The sequence below is a fragment of the Odocoileus virginianus genome, chromosome 7 (genome assembly GCF_023699985.2).
Source record: "Odocoileus virginianus isolate 20LAN1187 ecotype Illinois chromosome 7, Ovbor_1.2, whole genome shotgun sequence".
NCBI classification, from domain to species: Eukaryota; Metazoa; Chordata; class Mammalia; order Artiodactyla; family Cervidae; genus Odocoileus; species Odocoileus virginianus.
Window position 1 is genome coordinate 79,836,437 of NC_069680.1, and position 21,701 is coordinate 79,858,137.

The 21,701-nt window shown below is 40.5% G+C and overlaps 1 protein-coding gene across 4 annotated transcripts in view; it reads right to left on the reverse strand.

Annotated features, from left to right (window-relative positions):
• Positions 1-21,701, reverse strand: part of MTR (5-methyltetrahydrofolate-homocysteine methyltransferase) — a 121,898-nt gene that overhangs the window by 84,663 nt on the left and 15,534 nt on the right. For all 4 annotated transcript variants that reach the window (XM_070471034.1, XM_070471033.1, XM_070471035.1 and 1 more), the window contains exons 3-11: positions 15,239-15,328; positions 12,779-12,848; positions 10,725-10,817; positions 9,253-9,359; positions 7,059-7,118; positions 6,213-6,307; positions 2,797-2,897; positions 1,718-1,779; positions 608-675 (exon numbers count right to left, since the gene is read on the reverse strand). In XM_070471034.1, coding sequence (XP_070327135.1) covers positions 608-675; positions 1,718-1,779; positions 2,797-2,897; positions 6,213-6,307; positions 7,059-7,118; positions 9,253-9,359; positions 10,725-10,817; positions 12,779-12,848; positions 15,239-15,328 — 746 coding nt within the window. The remainder of the gene's footprint in view (positions 1-607; positions 676-1,717; positions 1,780-2,796; positions 2,898-6,212; positions 6,308-7,058; positions 7,119-9,252; positions 9,360-10,724; positions 10,818-12,778; positions 12,849-15,238; positions 15,329-21,701) is intronic.

Below are 21,701 nucleotides of genomic sequence, written 5' to 3' on the forward strand. Positions count from 1 at the left end.
TCCACATATGAGCTATCCTTCCTTTAGCGTTGGAATTGAACACTGGAATATTAATCAGGTATTTAAAGGTACAATGTTAAAATAGCTAGGATTTGCTTATAATCATCTAAGGGGGAAAAAGAAGTTAGAGAATAGATAGAATAAGAACAGCAAAATGCTGAAAATTATGGAAATTATGTCTTAGTCACACGGGATTTCATTTTATTATTTTTATACTTTATAGAAATTAAAAGTGTCCTAGTTTGCTAGGACTGCCATAATTAAATACCACAGGCTGAGGAGTTTAAACAGCAAAGTTTTAGAGGCTAGAAGTCTCAGGTCAAGGCATCAGCAGGCACTGGTTTCCTCTCCTTGGCTTCTAAACGACTCTCTTGTCCCTGTGTTTTCACAGGGTCCCCTCCTGTGCGTGCCTGTGACCTCATCAGTCACACACTGGGTCAGGATCCATTCACACGACCTCTTTTTACCTTAATCACCTGCTTAACCACCCTACCTCTAATTACTGTCATATTCAGAATTGGGGGTTAGGGCTTCGATCTATGAATTTTGAGGGGGACACAACTCATCCCATTAACAAAAAAATTAAACACTTAGAAGTGATTATCACCTGATATGATCTGGTGTCGTACCACAGCATCCGCCAACTATGTTGACCAAGCCATCAACAGCAAAATCCTGCATTTAGAAAACGAAAAAGTTTCAGAGAGTTCATATGAATTATAAGTTCACCACCATCAATTCACCATCAATTCTAAGTTCACCACCATTCACATTTCCTGAATAACTAATTTCACATTTAAAAGAGAGCTAAACATATTTGACTCTAGATATCAAGCCTTCACAAGACTCAGATACAAGGTTAAAAGCAAAGAACAGTTCAGATGAAATGCAATGAGACATCTGCCTATCTGATCATAATAAAAATTTTTTTTACCCATACGCTGAGCAGAATGAATGTGAACTGAATAATGTATTTTCCAATAACATGTAAGTTATTAGTTTTAAATTTAAATTCACATGTTGAAAAAATCAAAATTTCAATTCCTCAGTCACAAGAACCACATTTCAAGTACTCCAATGACCACAAGTGACAGAGGTTACATAATGCATAACGTGGGTCTGGAGTTTAACCACAGCTGGTCTGAAGGACAAGATAATCGAAAGAGGAACTCAAGGAACTGAGAAGTGACAGTACTGGAAAGAGCTTCTACATAAGGTACTGAAATCATAAGAATTAAGTCAGAAATACTTTAGGAGACAACGTCAATAGGCCAGAAGCTAAAAATCCAAGGAAGGAGGAAAAGAGACCCAGGGTTTAGAAATAAGGAGGAGTTGTGGGCAATACGGTTTTGTGAACCAGGACTTCAAAGATGGAAGGTGTATGGAGAGAAGCAGAGCGGGGGAAATGACAGTGGGAGCAAAGTGACGCCAACCCCCCAAGCAGCTGGGTGGGTGGAGAAGAGCACCGGGGAGCACTCAGAGGGCGGTTTCAGCTAGTCTGGGTTGGACCCCACTGGGAATCCACTTGTTTCCACCATGGAGACGGATGCTGACAGCAAGCCTCTTCCTCTGCCTCCATGATAGTCATTCATCTTAAGCTTTTATTTCTTATATACACTTTGGGTTTTCTTTAGAGGCAAAGTCTATGTCTAAATATTCTAAATCAAAAATTCCATTTCTTTATCTCTTAAAAACCAAGTGAAAGAGGATTCGTGACCTTTAAGTGCATGGCCATCATGTGTGGAGTTTCATCATAGTCACCGAAGGTATTGGGAAGACCTAAGAAAGCATATTTCAACCATTACTGGAAATTATTTTCACAAACAGATATAGTATTTGTAAAGGCTTTTGGTTAAAAGGTTAGAAAACTTTTTATTTATAATTAAAGCAAGATTACTTAAAAAAATAAGAATTCTTAGTATTAAACGTAATAAGTACAGAGACAACATATCGAACAGCAACAAAATCAGAGGAAAATAAATATCCATTATTTCTTTTTCATTTCAAAGAGAAGTATCACTACTACATGGGACAGGATTTCCCCACCTCTAGCCCCCCCTTCCTATAAAGGAAATTAATCCTAGTCACCTAGCTGCCAGAGGGGCAGGTTTGAGGTAGTACACACATCCTTTGAACATTAAGCACCGGGCATGCAATTAAAAACAACCAAAATACAACCCATCCCCTTTCAAGTAAGCTTTCCCAAGTAAGACTTCAGCATCTAATTATCCAATTTCCTGTTTTATTTATTATCCACTTCTAGTTATCTTACTCCTAATGCTCAAAAACATACACCAGGAAATCTGGTTAACCCAGGATGGATTATCAATATTAAATGGACAGCTTAAAAATTGTCTACTTTTACCTTAGGAGTTTTTATATACCATAAATTTGAAGTCCTAACTTAAAAGGAGGAAAAGCAACAGGCTCTTCATCTGCTGACACAGCGGAACAAAGCAGGCTCTCACACAGGGCCTTCGCACTCATCGCTCTGGCCATGCCCACACGGCGGGCACTGTCACCAGTTCCAAGACTCTGGTCAGTTAAGCAATGAGGCCTCATTCCCCCAAGCTTTGTCCACTCCTGACACTTTCAGGCTGAGCCAAACTGTTCCTTCATATCTAGAGGGAAACAGCTGTCCAGACTCAAGTATTCTTCATTTAAAAAATCCCTATTAAAAGATGACTATATCCTAAGATCTACAAAACAAACTCTTTTAATCCAGATCTGTTTCCCTATCTACTCAGGTCTTGTGTATCTGGATTCTCCTATGTGTGACTCCCCTGAAGCACATACCTGCATTGGGATAACAGAGAACATAAGCTGTTGTACATTTTCCAATTGTTTCAATAAAAGGTCTCATTTCAGCGGCACCCAGAGCACAATTTAATCCAATGCTGAAAAAACAAAAAGAAGAGATTAGAAGCATCCTCTTTTATGCTAAATATTTATATGTATACAAAGTTATGATGAGGAAAGCAGTATATTTTAAACCAAGCAGGTAATAAATCTCTTGATTTGAAGTACATTTAATTCAGCTCCAGTCAAAGTCACCTCACTGATGTTCCTTGCAGCACTAAATATTTCTGCTCATGTCTGCAACATTAGATGATCTTACAGCTTAAGGATCCAGACTATAAATAAAAAAAATAAGTTCACAGTTTCATCACTGGTATACCATGAAACAAAAATGTCTGCAAATTACCACCGCTAATAAACACTGATTGAAAAGCAATACTGAAGAGAAAGAAAAAGGAAAATCGTGCAAGTAGATGGAATATTAATGGTATATGGAAGACACTTTAGGAGTCTAGGAGATCAAGACTTGGCCCTTGCTCCAACTGACTTGCAACATGACCTTGGACTTAGAATTTGTCATCTTATAAATTAAGTGGGTTGACTTCTAACCAAGGAGCTCTGTGTTTTGCAAATGAAACTTACTGCGACTCAAAACAGATCAAAGCAGAGCTGCTAAACCCCTCCAAAGCCACTCTCAGTGGGAGCTGTCAAGGCCTTCAGGAATTCAAGAATTAACTATGAAATGACTGGGACTATGTCATCTTTTATTTTTTCATATTTTACTTTTTTCCCTTTGTTATGATTTCTTAGTGCAATGTGATATACTAGATTAGAACCTGGAACAGAAAAAGAAGAGTGTGGAAAAACTTGAAACCTGAATAAAGTGTGGAGTTTAGATAACAGTAATATGTTTTTAGTTTTGCTGAAAAGTATCACAGGTAATACAAGATGTCACATTAGAAAAAATTAGATTAAAAAAAAAAAAAAACTAGCTGAAGAGCATACAGAACTCTCTGTACAATGTGTGCCACTTCTCTGCAAATCTGAAATTATTCCACAATAAAAAGTTTACTTAACAAATTCACTACTCTCATTTGTGATAAATACTCCTAGTTTACTAGGAAAAGAAGAAAACTTCTCACATTGGGTAAAGCACATCTATTTTTTTTTAAAGCACATCTATTTAATGATGTAGAATTAAATGTTTTTCCCACATGATCTGGAACAAGGTAAGGATGACTTCTCTCACCTCCTGCTAAATGTCACGCTAGGAGTCCTAGGAGGGCAGTAAGAGAAGATGGAAAATAAAAGGTATGCAGACTGGAAAGGAAGAAACAAATCTGTCTTTGTTCACAGGTAAGACTATCTATTACTATTCCAAAGAATCATCTAAAACGCTCTTTGAACCCAAACTGTAAAGTACAAGGTTCATATACAAAAGTTAACTGTTTACCTATACACTAGCAATAAGCAATTGAAATTTGAAATACAAAACATAACACTATTTACAATGGCACCAAAACAAATGAAATGCTTGTGTATAACTTCAAAACTCTGATGAAAGAAATCAAGGCAGATCTAAATAAATGGAGATATATCCCAAGTTCATGAACAAGAAGATTTATTATACTAAAGACCTCAATTCTTCCCAATATTATATACATTCACACACATCAATTAAAATCTAGCAAGTTATTTGTGAATACAAATAAACTGATGCTAAAGTTTACATGAAGAAGTAAACGACCCAGAATTGCTAATACAGTTCTTGAAGGAACAAAGTTGAAGGACTGATACTACCTGACTTCAAGATGCACTGAAAAGCTAAAGGAATCTCTGGTATTGCTGAGAGAACAGAGCAATGCAGCAGAATAGAGTCTAGGAACAGAATCAACTGACCTTTGACAAAGAAGCAAAGGCAATCCAATGGAGAAAGGATTATCTTTTCAAGAAATAGTGCTGGAACAACTGGATATTCACATTTGAAAAACTTAATCTAGACACAGGTCTTACATCTTTCATAAAATTAATGCAACATGGTTAACTGCAAATTGCAAAACTATTAAAGATATAAATATGAATATAAAGATTATATAAGAGATAAATCTACGTGGCCATGGGTTTGGCAATGTGTTTTAGATACAGCACCAAAAGCAGGTTCCATGAAAGAAAAATAAATTGATATGGTGGACTTCACTAAAATTAAAAACTTCTGTCCAATGAAAGAGCAGACTTTAAAAGCATGAGAAGACAAGCCATAGATAGGCTGGGAACAAATACTTGTAAAACACATATATGGTTTCACATTTTTTTTTCAATTCTTAAAACTCAACAATAAGAAAACTACCCAACTCAAAAAATAAACAAAAGATCTGAAGAGAAACAGCTACCTCAAGGTGTTGCTGCCAAAATTAAGAGAGCATAAAGCACTTAGAACTGAGCCTGGCACAGAGCAGACTCCCCATAAATGTCTACGACTCTTCTTTTTATGGCCCAGACTATAATAAGAGTCCACGGAGCACTCTGAGAACACTGACCCGGGCTGGTGAGAGAGGGAAGGGTCCCTGGAGAGGACCCAAGGGACGGGCTGGAAGGCTCGCGTGTGGGGTGGGAGCGCAGGGCCGGCACGGCCCCCAGACAGAAGCAGCACACACGGGCAAGGCGCAGGAGGAAACTGGGTATACTCGAGGAGCCTCCATCTCATCGCCATTGTGATCAGAAAAATAGAGAGGGATCTCAAAGTACAAGGCAAGAGCCACGCTAATTTGTAAAAATAGTCACGTATTTAGTGGCTGTGATGGGTCTTAGCTGTCGCACTCGGGATCTTCAAACTGGCTTAGCGTGAGAACTTTGAGCTGCAGCGTGTGGAATCTGGTTCCCTGACCAGGGTTTGAACCCAGGCCCCTTGCATTGGAAGTGCAGAGTCTTAGCCACTGGACCACCAGGAAAGTCCTAGCCATATTAATTTTAAAGATAAAAATCTGAGTTTTAGAATTCCTACTTTATTCCAAATTAGGCTGCTTCACCTTATTCCAAACTACGCTGTTTCTGGTTGCTCCACAAGCAGGGAGTGAAAAAACCTTGCAGTTTTTAAGTGCTGATAATAGATTTAAAGTGTTTTTACTGGGCCAAGGCAGTCTTAAACTATAAGGGGGACATTCACAGACCAAAAGGCAACTTCCTGGCTTGTCCAAAGAGTATAAGAACTCTCCCAGTAACTCAAATTGATTCATTTAGGCTGTGGTCTTCTGACGTCCTCAGGGCAGTCAGAATATAGCTCAAGGAAAGTCAATATTTCACACAAGTGATACCGTGGGAATATGAAGAAGCCATTCACTCCCCAGTCACAGACTGCAGTCATCAGAACAGATGAACCCCAGAAGGAATGGAAGCAGGAAAGAATGATCACTCACCAGAGTGGGTCTACATGAGACACGCTGATGACAAATGCCTCCCCAGTCTGGCCAGAGAGAGTCCGCCCACTTTTATCAACAATTGTCCCTGAAATCTGCATTAACAAAGTAAACTCAGTCAACCACATAGACTTAAGAATACAGTCTCAAAAACAAAACAAAATTAAAAAGCTTTAAAAAAAAAAAAACATGAAAGAGAACTGTAGCACTCCAACTTTAAGGCAACACTGTTTAACCATGGTTGGAAACAGATGAATGCAAAGTGCCCAGGGGAGGGGCTGGAAAGCCACAGAAACAGAAAAGGGAAAGTCAGGGAGGCTTTAGGATTCACACCACCAGTCCTATTGGAGAAGACTTTCCACAGATATTTAAGCTTATCCTGGTCTCTTGCTGTTCAACATGTGATTCGTATAACAACCCTTGTGGGTTCTAATCTACTCTCAGCAAGCAGTGTGGGCCTGCCTAGTGCATCAGTGAACTGGCAGTCTGCTGTCTCTGGTGGTAGACACTTCATGGTCAGATTCAAGTCCGTCCCTCCTTGGGCCCTAGAGACAGTGCGCCTTTGACTCTGGGGGACCAATTCAGCCAGGCTTCCTTGGAACAGCCTGCCTTTCACCAACCACCTCTAGATTCGTTGTCTTCACATTTCCACAGATAAGACTGCTATTGGTCTGAAGGTGTTAGTAGGAAGAAGGTAAAAAGAGGAAGTTAAAATAATTGGTTCCTAAAAGATGATCAATACTCTCCAAAGTTCTATGTCAGGAAAACTAAAATCCCACCCTCAAAATGATGATATTAAAAAAAACACACACACAAAATTCATCATGCAAATACTTTAGAACTTACAAAGACAGGCCGGGGAACATACTCCTCTTCAAAAAGTTTTTGAACTGCAAACAAAGCTGCCTGCCAGGGAGAAAAAGGACATCTTTGTTACTGAGAGACTGTGTCAAAGGTCACAGTCTAACAGGCTGATCAGAATGTTCCTTTTACCAAGGCCTCTTCAGATAAGACACATATTATGCTCTCTGGGGAGGAGAAAGAAGTCTCCATGTAACATACAATATCCACACCCCTTACTCAAGGTAACACTGTATATACTGTTCAGTTCAGTCGCTCAGTCGTGTCCGACTCTTTGCGACTCCATGAATTGCAGCACACCAGGCCTCCCTGTCCATCACCATCTCTGGGAGTTTACTCAAACTCATGTCCATTGAGTCAGTGATGCCATCCAACCATCTCATCCTCTGTCGTCCCCTTCTCCTCCTGCCCTCAATCCTTCCCAGCATCAGGGTCCTTTACAATGAGTCGGCTCTTCGCATGAGGTGGCCAAAGTATTGGAGTTTCAGCTTCAACATCAGTCCTAACAATGAACACCCAGGACTGATCTCCTTTAGGATGGACTGGTTAGATCTCCTTGCAGTCCAAGGGACTCTCAAGAGTATTCTCCAACACCACAGTTCAAAAGCATCAATTCTTCAGTGCTCAGCTTTCTTTATAGTCCAACTCGCACATCCATCCATGACCACTGAAAAAACCATAGCCTTGACTAGATGGACCTTTGTTGACAAAGTGATGTCTCTGCTTTTTAATATGCTGTCTAGGTTGGTCATAAATTTCCTTCCAAGGAGTAAGCATCTTTTAATTTCATGGCTGAAATCACCATCTGCAGTGATTTTGGAGCCAAAAAAATAAAGTCAAGCCACTGTTTCCCCATGTATTTGCCACGAAGTGATGGGACCAGATGCCATGATCTTAGTTTTGTGACTATTGAACGTTAAGCCACTTTTTCACTCTCCTCTTTCACTTTCATCAAGAGGCTCTTTAGTTCTTCACTTTCTGCCATAAGGGTGGTGTCATCTGCATATCTGAGGTTATTGATATTTCTCCCAGCAATCTTGATTCCAGCTTGTGCTTCCACTGTGTGTATTACAACAAAACAAACGCTGACTGGAAGTCCACCCATGGACTAATATTTCCCCTGAGGAAGAGCTGAAGAGCTACTCTTTTTCTTCCTTCTCTCAATCAAAACTAAAAAGAGATAAATATGAAGCCTCTACTCCCACAGCCTCACATAAACAAGGTAGGTACATGACCCAACAGTGTTTGTCACTGCAAACAAGAATATGAGTTAGAATGGGTTGTAAAGACACAAATGCTGTGTTAATCTGTACTGTCCATGTTTTCTTAATTTCCAAGACCAGAAACTAAGGTCCTCCAATGTCCAAAGCTCTTCCATATCAGAACCCACAGACAGATACCACATACCTAAAAACTATAATAAGGTAGTACTTTTCACCTATTAGAGTGGAAAAGACCAAAAAGTTCAATAGAGAGGGTATGGTGAAAGCAGCAGCATTCCTGTGGACTGCTCGCTGACTGGAGGATAAATGAGTACAATCTTGGAGGGTACTTTGACGTTGGAGATCAAAAGTAACAGTGCCCAGACTCTCTAACGCAGCAATTTCACGTGTGGAAATTTATACTTAGAGATACTGTCAAAAATGTATGCATGAGGATAGCCACTTTTTATTCCACACACCATGTACCTTTGTGCATATGTAAGGAATACAAGCACATCTGCACACTCACACGCATACTTTTCTCTGAATGGAATCTCCACAGGGCAGCCACACCAGTAACAGCAGCTGTCCCCGGGGAAGATGGCTAGATACCCAGGGAATGGGGACAGGGAGGATATTTACTTTTTACTCCATACATTTATCTTGAATTTTAGAATCGTGCATATATATTTGACCTATGCATCCATGCACATACAGTAGCTATACATGAAAATATTCAGTTTCATAACTGAAAAGTACTTTTTAAAAGAAAGATAGCCTTTCAAAGTTTCCTTCATTCTACTGGACTCAGTTAAAAATACTCAAGAATAAAACAGAATTGAGGAATTTGATTTAACTTGAATAATGTTCATTACATTGTATGACAATATATAAAATATGTCATATTTCCTCACTTCATGAGGGGAAGCACCCTAGCCCACACCTCAGCTCAGCCCCCTTTTCGTCCTTTAACTCACCTTGGCATTGGCAGTATCAAAAATAGTTTCAATGAGTAAGATATCCACTCCACCATCCAGAAGCCCTTTGGCCTGCTCTTTGTATGCTTCAACAAGTTCATCAAATGCTGCAGAAAACAAACCATACCCAGGACATCAGTCATCAGTATCCTGTGAAAGCCCAGGACACACCAAATTTAGGCCTGGCTCCAGGTGAACTACCTATTGCTGGTTTATAGGCATAATTTAAGGGCAACACCACGTTTTGTAAGAAACCATGGCAGTGATGGAAGTTAAACCAGCAAACTAAACACTGACACTCCTAAACACTCAGCGCACAGGCTCACTTCCCATGTGTGAGCAGAGAACAAGCCACTGGGTGGGGAGGGACATCATTTCTGGAGCCCTGGCTCTTACTTTAAGATCTTTAGAACAGATCTTTCCAGGGGTGGTTTTTATCAATCAATTCAGGGAAGAGTGTGAGGAATAATTAGAGAAACGTGTCACACTGATCTGGATTCATGACTGGTCGAGTCACATTCTCTCACACCTTCTGGGGTAAAAGTCTGCGGTTCTATCGATTTTGCTCCTGTCCTCTGACACCAACTCCATCAGAGAAGAAACCCGCCTGGTGTGCAATTTCAGTCTCGGACACAAAAGGGTACAATTACTCCTAGGTAAAATTTTTGTTCAAAATGTCTTATCTATTTCCATCTCAGAGGTTATCTGACTCTCCATTTTATCTCTCACCCAGGAAAGGAAAGATGCACATATATTCAACAGAGTAGCATACTTCATCTTACATAATGCAAGAGAAAGGAAAGCCCTCCACTGCCACACTAAGACCAAAAGAAGCTCCTGCCACATGTCAGCCCAGAATGAGCAACTCCTAGTGGAAAAGTGTGGTATCTGGAACCAATATCTACAAATCGCGCTTGCCTGAACTTGTCTTCGATACAGAATTCATTACCACACATGGTATCATTACTATTCAGCTCGAACCGTTTAATTCTTTTTGTTTTTTTGCAGTCTAATGCTTAAACTAACCTAGATTTCTAGCCTCCTCATAAAATTTCAATGCATGTATGCTTATAGATGCTGGTGTATAATGTTAGTCTGTATATAACTGCTCCCTGACAAATAAAGTGGGGTCTAGTGGGCTATTCTACAAACTGACCAAGGTCTAGTATCTATATTTGCTCAACTTCTCAGTTTAAAGTTTCATTTTGATTGGTTTTGTTTCCACAGCTGATAAAGAAGCCCAAACGTAACAACATGGATCTTTGAAAGCAGACACAAGATAAATACTAATAATCCAATGACTAATAACAGCTCACTTTTATTTAAATGTCTACCACACCCCAGAGACTGCTAGGCCCTTAAGTCACAACAACCCCGAAACAGAAGCTGGCACTGGCCCCATATTACAGATGCAAAGACTACGGAAACACCAAGGTACTTGCCCGAGGTCAATGACTGTATATGATACTCACTGATGTTCCTGTAATCTGGTCTTTCCACAGATGGGGACACAGAGAGTGTCTTGTTAGTTGGACCCAGAGCTCCTGCCACATACCTCTTAATTCCTTTGGGAAAAGAAAAACAAGTGTGAAATCCCTAAGTAGCTTGCCCTTTTAGTTGTGAGTCAATAGGCCATCAGATTTTCCCTAGAACACAGGAATACAATTCTTTGTCCATCACTCTGAAATTAAAAAAGCACAAAAGCTTCACTTTTTCCCTTAATTCAACAACAAAACTTGACCTCACCTGAACCAGAAGAGGCTATTTACAGTTTTTACTCCACTTAGTGGACAATTCATAGATTTTCCTGCAAATAGATATCTGATTACGAGGGCCATCCTGGACCCCATTGGGGAAATTATGAAACATGAAGTGCACATGTGACCTCCAAGCCAATGCAAAAACTGAATTCTCATATCTGGCTTCAGAGAATTTCAGATAGGAATCCTTTTCTATCACAACAGCTATGTGAAAGTGAAAGTCATTCAGTCACGTCCAACTCTTTGCAATCCCATGGACTGTAGCCTGCCAGGTTCTTCTGTCCGTGGAATTCTCCAGGCAAGAATACTGAAGTGGGTTGCCATTTCCTTCTCCAGGGGATCTTCCCAATCCAGGGATCGATCCCAGGTCTCCTGCATTGTAGGCAGATTCTTTACCATCTGAGCTACCATGGAAGCATCACCACAGCTATGCTTGGACAAATTCTCTTTCTCCCTACCCTTAAGAAACCTTGAAGGTCATCAACATAGGTTCTGCGAAATTTCCTCACAGTAGCATTGATCTTGAAATGCTCGCCACTGCTGTATTGCAGGGCCTTTGCAGGGGAAAAATATTAAACCACGGTGGGTAATTACAAAGCCTGAAATTAAAGTACAAAGGAGATCAAATCTTACTTTAATAACTCTTTAAGCATTCCTGAATAATCTTTCCTCTAGGCTAGAGTCCTGGTGCTCCTAAGAGCCTGACATGTTGTGTTCATTTACATATCCTAACACTGCTCATCACCGGTGGTGATTTTACCCAAATGGTTATGTTTTCCATTTACCAACCAATCAATAACCTGGCTTTTAACAGGTTACAATATTCTTTACCCACCCCCACCCCTAAGCTGGACAATAATGTTGGTGTAAGAAAAACGTTCTTATCTTCCCCTGCTTGGCTGACTGAATATCCTCTGCTCTGTGACTCTACTGGGGCAATAGTCTATGCCCTTCCACATTTAACACTATCTCTCAGAAACAGAGTTCCTATAAATTGCTGCAGTCTTCATTAGTATGCTGTGTCTAACTTCCTAACAATTTTGCTTTACATCTTTCCTGTTGGCAACAATTTCACATTTCCAAATCTTAAGGGGTTCGATGTATTTCTTCTATTCCTTTCGCACCCTCAAAGCCTCCCCTCCAGCTGGTGCCCAAGTGTTCTCACGGCAGCCAGCCAGGAGGTGAGCTATTCTGGGGAGCCATTTTTCAAACCCCAGCAAGCCTGACGCTACTGTCACCCTCTTCTGTGCTACACAACAGCGCCTTCAAAGACATGAGTGGTGTGAAGTGGAAAACACGCGAAAGAGAATCTCTCTTTACCCAGGTTAAGGAAAACCTCAAGGATGAGGGTCACTTGAAAGGAGTAAGATCAAATATCTTAATGATCACCACTATGACCACAGCACTCGGTTGTGCCTCAATAACCTGAAGATGTGCTTCTGAAGGTAGAGAAATCTTCTTAGCTGTAAACAGATGGGGAAGCCATGGTCCTGGTAATAAAATCAAGATAACATCGAGCAAACAGACCACGAGACAGACAGACCCATGGACACAGGGTCCATTCAGAGAGACGCTGAATGCCAGATTATGAAACTGCAGAGAAGGAACCTACAAACAAGTACACGATGGCATCTGCAGCGTTGCTCTAGGCCAGCTGTCACGGAAGGAAAAACGGCAATAAGCACAGATTATTACAGCTAAGAATGTCAAAGGAAGCAGCTTTGTTTTTTTTAAAAGGAAAAAAAAAGGAGAACAAGGTTCCTTACCTGTCTGGAGAGTTATCTCCTCGGCTGCTTTTCTGGCCACTTCCGCAGAGCACATGTTCATCCGGTAGGCCTAATACATCAGTGGCAAGTGTTACTTTGTCCTTCTTTACTTCCATAAAATAAGTAAGGAATTCATGACCTTCTAAAACTCAGTTTTATTCAGTAAGAAAATGCAGAGTGAATTAATTTGAGGTCTGAATAAAATCTTAGCCAATAAGGCCTACCAGCTGCCCCAGCAATGAAGGCAACAGGAAAGGCAAGTCTTTGGGAACTGCTTTTACTTTCCTCCCCAAAACCATGAGCTAGCTGGCAAAAAGGGCAATCTCTGGACATCTGGCACATCAGAATAAGCTGATGTCACGAAACAGGCTGAAAATTAAAATAACAAAAACACAGTAATGGGGACTCATGGGCTTCAGAGACAGGACACCTGGGTTCCAGAACCAGCTCTGCCACCACCTGCCTAGGTGGTTTCCTCAGCAACTCCCGCAGGCCCTGGCTTCCATCACCACACAACGGTTGGAGACACTGGGTCTGAACTTTTCGTAGATTATTAACCTCTAGAGAACCTGGAGAAGGGCCATGAACCCTCTCCTTATGACTAAAAGGCAAGCATACACAAACGTCCAAAGCAGTGTCCACAAGTTCTACTGAAGTATAGTCAAGCCCATTCATTTACGTGCTATCTATTGCTGCTCTCGCACTATAATGCCAGTGTTGAGCAGCTGCAACAAAGACTGTATGTGACAACAAAGCTTAAAATATTTAATGCCTGGCCTTTTACAGAAAAAGTTTGCCAATCCTGCCCCAAAATAACACAAAAGTAATTATGACGCAATTTGATTTTCCCTTGATAACCCCAAAGGCAAGTGATTTCACAAAGCCCCAACACTGAGGGAAATCAGTGTCAAGGCACTCAGGACTACATGCCTGAACACAGAGGCAGGTCTGGGAAAAATTCCACCCAGAAATAGGAATCTCAGCATCTACCACCTATTTTCATCAGGTTTACAAAATCTGAATATGGAAGCATGGTGTTGATTAAAAAGAAACCAAATCCTTTACCCCACACCCACTAAGATGCCTACTATGACAAAACAAAAACAAAATCAGGACTTCCCTGGTGCTTAGTGGTAAAGAATCCGCCTGCCAGTGCAGGAGACACAGGTTTGATCCTCTAACCAGGAAGATCCCACCTGCCTCAGAGCAACTAAGCCCATGTGCCACAACTATTAATTCTGTGCTCTAGAGTCCAGGAGCTGCAACTACTGAAGCCCGCACTTCTCTTGTGGTCTGCAATAGAAGTCACCGCAATGAGAAGCCTGAGCACCAACTAGAGAGCAGCCCTCCCCCTCGCTGCAACTGGAGAGAAGCCTGCACAGCAGTGAAGACCCAGCACAGCCAAAAACAAATAAATAAAATTATTTAAAAAAAAACAGAAGCAGGACAAGTGCTGGCAAAGATGGAAAACTGGAAACTGCTGTACACTGCTGGTGGATATATAAAATGATGCAGGTACTGCAGAAAATAGTGTGGTAGTTTTGCAAAAAATTAAACAGAATTACTATTAAACTCAGCAACTCTACTTCTGGGTATACACTCGAAAGAAATGCAAGCACAGATGCAGAACAGATTGTCTGTACACCATGCTCAGAGTAACATTGTCCACAATAGCCAAAAGGTAGAACCAACCTAAGTATTCAACAGTGGATGAATGAATAAACAAAATATGGTATATCCATACAATGGAATACTACTCAACTTTGAAAAAGGAAGGATATTCCAATGCCTTCTACAGCATGAGTGAACCTTAAAGGACATTAAGTGAAATAAGCCAGTCACAAAAGGACAAATACTGATAATCTGCTTACATAAGGCAACGAGGGGAGCTAAATTCACAAAGACAGAAAGCAGAATGGTGGCTTCTAGGGGCTGGGGGGAAGGGAAAATTGGGAATTATTGTTTAATGGGTACAGAGTTTATGTTACACAAGATGAAGCGTTCCATGGATAGATGGTGGTAACGGTGGCACAACAAACAATGTGAATGTATGTAATGCCACTGAACTGCACACTTAAACATGGTTAAAATGGTAAATTTTATGTTACATGTATTTTGCCATGATTTTTTTAAAAAAGGAAACCAGATCTGTCACTCAACTTAAAAAGGCTTTACAAAACTGCACACACGGCCAATCATTGTGCTTTTATTCAATTACTGCATAATAAGCATCATTTTTATTTGATTATCACTAGTCCACAAAAGAAGGCACCTGGAAAATGACTGGGCAGTCATGTTTACAATCAGAAGAGATTCCAACCATTTCCTCTGTTGACCACAAACAATAGATAACTAGACATTAGCTTGACCCTGCAGGTTTGGCAGGTTTTCTCACTAGCAACCACCAATACAGCAAATACTCATGACTATCTTAAATACAAGGAAAAATGAAGTCCTTACCAAGTGTTCCAGGCCATAATCAGCTTGGGCAATAGCGGTGCTGCTGAAAGTATTTGTTTCAATGATATCTGCCCCAGCTAGGAGGTAGTCCTGCAACAAGAGGTCATGTCAATGTATGAGTTACAGAATCGCTGCCCCCTAAAGTAAACTTGCCTTTTCCTCGCCATCTTCACCAAATCCTTTTTGACTACTTACTAAGTGCAAGGCACTGCACTAGATACAGGATAGAGACATAAAAGGATATAGGAATTTCATAGAAAGTCACGTGGTATAAAAAAAAGAACTTGAAGTCAGACAAAGTTCAAATGTGGTGTGAACTGAGTCAAGTTCCTTAAACTCTGAGTTTCAGTTTCCTCATTTGAAAGTATTATTACAACCCTGCTTCATCAGTGGCCAGATGATAGTACAGATCGCACATCAAGCTTCTGGCACATGATGGCCCTCAACAAATATTCTGTCTGCTCCCCTGCCATGTCCCAGCTTCAGCACAACTAGGATTCTGTTGAGAAGGGCCCTCTCGCTGCAATCTCACTTCTGACCACAGCTGCTTCAGCCCACAGCTCCTGGCCCCTCTGAGCCAGATCAGAACCCTCACTAAACCCCGAGGACCTTGGTGTCCTCCTGTTCTCCCTGTTTGAAATCTTTCTTCCTTGTTTCACTCTGTCTCAATCTGATAAACACTCTGGAATCTCCTGATTTTCCAACACTGAGTAAACTCAACCCCACGTAAGCATATAAGATACTGTTTGCAGAAAAATTTGGAAATAAAATCCAAGATTTACACACTTTTAAGTTACAAACAGCCTAAATACTCATCAATAGGGAAACGGCTAAATAAACTATAATATGTCCATTTTATTACATGTTATATGGCAGCTAAAAAACACCATGTGTGGGGAGTTCCCTGGTGGTCCAGTGGTTAAGACTCTGCTTTCACTGCAGGGGATATGGGTTTGATCCCTGGTGGGGGAACTAAGATCCTGCATGTAACAAGCAGCCAAAAAATAGGTAAAACCACAACAACACTGTGTATAAATATCTACGAATATGGAAACATCTCTAAAAATACTGTGCAGTAGAAAAACAAAATTAATATGACACCATTAAATTTAAAATATACATACAGACAAATAGTATTGAGTTTTCCAGTATACATATATATATATACACTTATGTATAAAAGAATAACAAATGATTGGAAAGACATACACCAACTAGTATAAGTGGTTATCTCTGGGGAAAAAATAGAAATTTGGAGTAGTAGTTAAAAGGCAATTTATTCTTAACTATGGGTTCTGTTTTATCAGAACAAATTAAGGTTTAGCTTTTCAAAAAAGAGAAAGAAAAACTGAAAACAACCTTAATGCCTAAGAATAAGGTTAAATTAAGCAAATGGTGATAGAATAAATAAATAAATAGAATAAATCTGTACAAAGTTACTAAAACCATGTCTCAGAATATTTAATACTCATGGTATTAAAAAATGCAAATTATAAAATAGTATGAAGAAATAATAATCCCAATCTAATTTTTAAAACCCAAATACAGAAAACTAGTCTGAAATATGAATTAAAATATGTGAATGGCAAGTATGTCTTGGTAGTGAATTTACAGTCCATGGGGTCGCAGAACTGGACATGACTGAGTAACTGAGCATAAACACACACACTGATATCACAGGTGGTTTTTATTTTATGTTTTTCTATTGAGCTAGAGATTTTATTTTTGTAACAATGAACACACATTATCTCTATAATTAGGCAGAGAGTATTTCTAAATTCCCAGTTATTTTCTCCAATTCTGCATAGGTTTAAAATTTTCCATCATATGAAGTTTATAAGGTGTTTCTTCTAGCTCACCTTTTCTCTCCACTCTCTTCCCTGGAATAATATCCCACTCATGGGCTCGGGATATGACACCCGAGACCCCAAGCCTATTCTCACCAATTAAAGCGCGTGTGAGGCTGTCCCAGCAAGGGCCTGCTGTGTAGCACAGGCACCTCCGCCCCATCTGCGTGCAGCCAGGGTGGGGGTGAGCTTGAGGGGGAATGGACACATATACGGATGGCCGAGTCACTTTGCTCTGCGCCTGAAACTATCACAACGCTGCTAACCAGCTATGCTCCAATATAAAATTAAAAGTTAAACAAAGAAACAGATGGATGTGGGCAAGCTACTTCATCACTCTGCTCAATTTTCTTCTGTAAAAGCTGTCAAGATTAAAGGAGGCCATTAATGACAACATAGCCGAGGCTACCTACAGGTGTTTTAAATGTCAGTTCCTGTAGGTCTCAGCCTGACAGCAGCAATGGGCTAGGAAATGCATGAGGCATTCATCTGGGCCCTACCCTCAGTGCTGAGCCAGGACGGGGCCAATGCCATGGCCTGACTGGCCCTAGCGGCTCTTATCACAATTGCAAGACTCACCTCAGCAATTACTATCAGGGAACTTTTGAAAAAACAAAAAGGTCCTACTATCCACCGGTCCTGAAGGGTGCAGGCATGCTCAGGCCACACAGTGAGGTAGCTGGGGGTTGGAGGGAAATAACTGAGAGAACCAGGGTTCTGCCTTCATTGGGATCAAGGTAGATGCTTAGAATGTTGTGGGTTCACTCTTTACTGGAGAGCTTAAAACCTAACAGTAGGAATTAGGGCTCAGGAAGCAAAAGGCAGGGTCACTCATTTCAGTTACCCAGGGCTTTCTCCAAGAGGAACGTCACGGTGGGGGAAGCCTGGTTGCTAGTCGGTTAGTCAGCAGCAGCCGTTTCATACAGCTGTCAGGGTGTTCATAGACAAGGATGTGTTTGAAACGGATGCCTCCCCAACCAGAAGCTGAAAGTCAGGCACCTACATTACAACCAAAACAGCTCAGTGTCAGGGACTGGCACTTTGTATAGAGCCTGGACATTCCATTAAAATGAAGGATCAAGGGATCAGCTCTATGGTCAGTAACACTACTAGAAATAACTAAGTGTGAAAAGGCCTATTCTTTTTTCCTTCCTCATCCACGAACACGACATGGTCTCTACATCCAGAGAACTCCAGCGAGTCAATATCGCACACAAATGGGACAGCCAGATACACCTTATTGTATTTACTGCCATTTTGATTCATGTCCCTATCCTGGGAAACTTGCTGTTCTTTCTAGTTGCCTATCTACCACAGAAGACAAAGATTCACCCTCTTGAAAAACATTTACTGACTTACTTTGTGCAAGATACTGTTCTCAGCTGGAATTCAGTAGTGAAAAATAGGCATAAATTAGTGCTCTCAGGAAGCTAACGGTTGGGGAAGGTGGTGATTTCACCAACTGCATGATAAGAACTGATGTTTGTATCCATGTTGGGCTTCCCTCGTGGCTCAATGTAAAGAATTCTCCTGCGGTGCAGGGGATGCAGGAGACACAGCTTCAATCCCTAGATCGGGGAGATCCCTGGAGATAGAGATGGCAACCCATTCCAGTATTCTTGCCTGGACAATCCCACGGACAAAGGAGCCTGGCAGGCTACAGTCCATGGGGTCGCAAAGAGTTGGACATGACCAAGCATGCATGCATAATTGTAACTGTATGAAGCAATTCATACCCATGATGGCATTCCCAATCTACAATGTGCTGGAATTTTATAATGCAATTTGACTACATACTAGAAGGCCTAGCAGAAAAACTTGTAGAATCAACCTCTTCAAGAACCAATTTTCAATCTTCTAGTGCTGCCAATTTCTATCACAACAAAAGAAAGACACTCCTAGTTTTTCTTCAAATGAAAACTATTCTGCATCTTATCTAGAACAAAGTCTTGACCAGCCAAGAGAAGGTTCCTTCCACCCTCAATAAATCATTTAATCATTCATTCATTTAAGTGATTTCCTTAAGAAGAGTCTGAAAGGCACCAAAAACAAAAACAAACAAGTGGGACTACATCAAACTAAAAAGCATCTACAGAGCAAAAGAAACAAGCAATAAAATGAAAAGGCAATATACTGAATTGGAGAAAATATTTGCAAATCATGTATCTGATATGGATATCCAAAATAAAGAATTCATACAATTCAGCAACTAACAAAAAAAATACAAACAAACCAATTCAAAAAAAATGGGCAGAATACAGGACTTCCCTGGCAGTCCAGTGGTTAAGACTCTACACTTCCACTGCAGGGGGTATAGTTTGATCCCTCCTCAGGGAACTAAGATTCCATTTGCAGCATGGCATGGCCAGAAAGGAAAAAATAAGCAGGAGACTAGAACAGACATTTTTCCAAGGAAGATATACAGATGGCCAACAGGTTCATGAAAAGACAGTCAACATCACTAATCATCAGGGAACTGCAAATCAAAATCACAATGCAATATCAGAGCTCACCTATCAGAATGGTTTTTATCAAAAAGACAAGAAATAACATGTGTTGATGAAGAGATACAGAAAAGGGGACCTTCGCGCACTGTTGGCAGTAATGTAAAGTTTGCACAACCTCTATAGAAAATAGAATGGCGACTCCTCAAAAAATTAAACATAGAACTACTATATGACCCAGCAATTTTATTTCTGGGTTTTATCCAAATAAAACAAAAACACTAACTGAAAAAGACATAAGATACTCGGTTGATTCTGCCAGTAGCATGCTTGTTTCAAGTATTAAGCCATGCACGTCTAAGCGCACACAGTCAGGACAGTGAAACTGAATGGCTCACAGAATCAGCTACGGTTCCTTCGGTGGCTTGCTTCTCTCAGAAAGCCAGAGATGAGCCCACGAGCCTAGAGGGACCTTGTCGTCGACAGGGGAGGAAAGAATGTACAATGGAGAAAAGACAGTCTCTTTAATAAGTGGTGCTGGGAAAACTGGACAACTAGGTGTAAAAGAATGAAATTAGAACACTTCCTAACAACACACAAAAATAAGCTCAAAATGGATTAAGGACTTAAATGTTAAGACCAGAAACTATAAAACTCTTAGAGGAAAACACAGATAGAACACTCTTTGACACATATCACAGCAAGATCCTCTATAACCCACCTTCTAGAGTAAAATAAGAACAAAGATAAACAAATTGGACCTAATTAAACTGAAAAGCTTTTCTGCACAGCAAAGGAAACCATAAACAAGATGAAAAGACAACCCAGAATGGGAGAAAATAACTGCAAATAAAGCAACTGACAAAGGACTAACCTCTAAAATACACAAACAGCTCACGCAGCTCATATCAGAAAAAACAACCCAATCAAAAAGTGAGCAGAAGATGTGAACAGACATTTCTCCAAAGAAGACATATAAGGCTAATAAGCACATGAAAAAATGCTCAACACCATTTACTATTAGAAAAATGCAACCAAACCTACAATGAGGTATTACCTCACAACAGTCAGAATGGCCATTATCAAAAATCTACAACAAATGTTGGAGAGAATGTGGAGAAAAGGGAACCTTCTTGCACAGTTAGTGCGAATGTAAATTGATGCAGCCACTACGGAGATTCCTTAAAAAACTAGGAATAAAACAACATATGACCCAGCAATCCCACTACTGGACATACAACCTGAGAAAACCACAATTCTAAAAGACACATATATCCCAGTGTTCACTGCAGCACTATTTACAATAGCCAGGACATGGAAGTAACCCAATGTCTAGCAACAGATGAATGGATAAAGAAGATGTGGTACACATATACAATGGAATATTATTCAGCCATAAAAAATGAATTTGAGTCTGTTCTAGAGAGGCAGATGAACCTAGAGTCTGTCACACAGAGTGAAGTAAGTCAGAAAGAGAAAAACAAATATCATATACTAACGCATATATATGGAATCTAAAAAAGTGGCACTGATGAACCTATTTGCTGGGCAGGAACAGAGATGAAGGCACAGAGGACAGACTTGTGGACACAGCAGGAGGAGAGGGTGGGATGAACTGAAGAGCAGCATTGAAACATATACACGACCATATGTGAGACAGCCAGTGGGCATTTGCTGCAGGACGCAGGGAGCTCGCCCAGGGCTGTGTGACAGCTTGGGGGGCAGGCAGGAGGGAAGCTGGAGGAGGAGGACGAGGGCACACCGATGCCTGATTCACGCTGATGTACGGCAGAAACCAACACAGTGCTGCAAGGCAGCTAACCTCCAGTTAAACAAATTAAAAAAAAAAAGAGGTACCCATGTTCACTGTAGCATTATTTACAGTTGTCAACATACGGACACAATCCAAGTGTCCACTGACAGGTAAAGGAAAATAGGAAATGTCATATGTATATGTATGGAATGTAACTGAGCTATAAAAAAGAAGAAGGTGGTTGCCAGAAGTTGGGGAGTGGACAGTGGGGGAAACAGATGAAAGGGGTCAAAAGGTACAAGCTTCCAGTTATAAAATAAGTCATGAAGATGTAACGCACACCATGAAGACTGTAGTTAATACTATTATAAGTTGCTAAGAAGCTAGATCTTAAAAATCTTCATCACAAGAAAAAAACT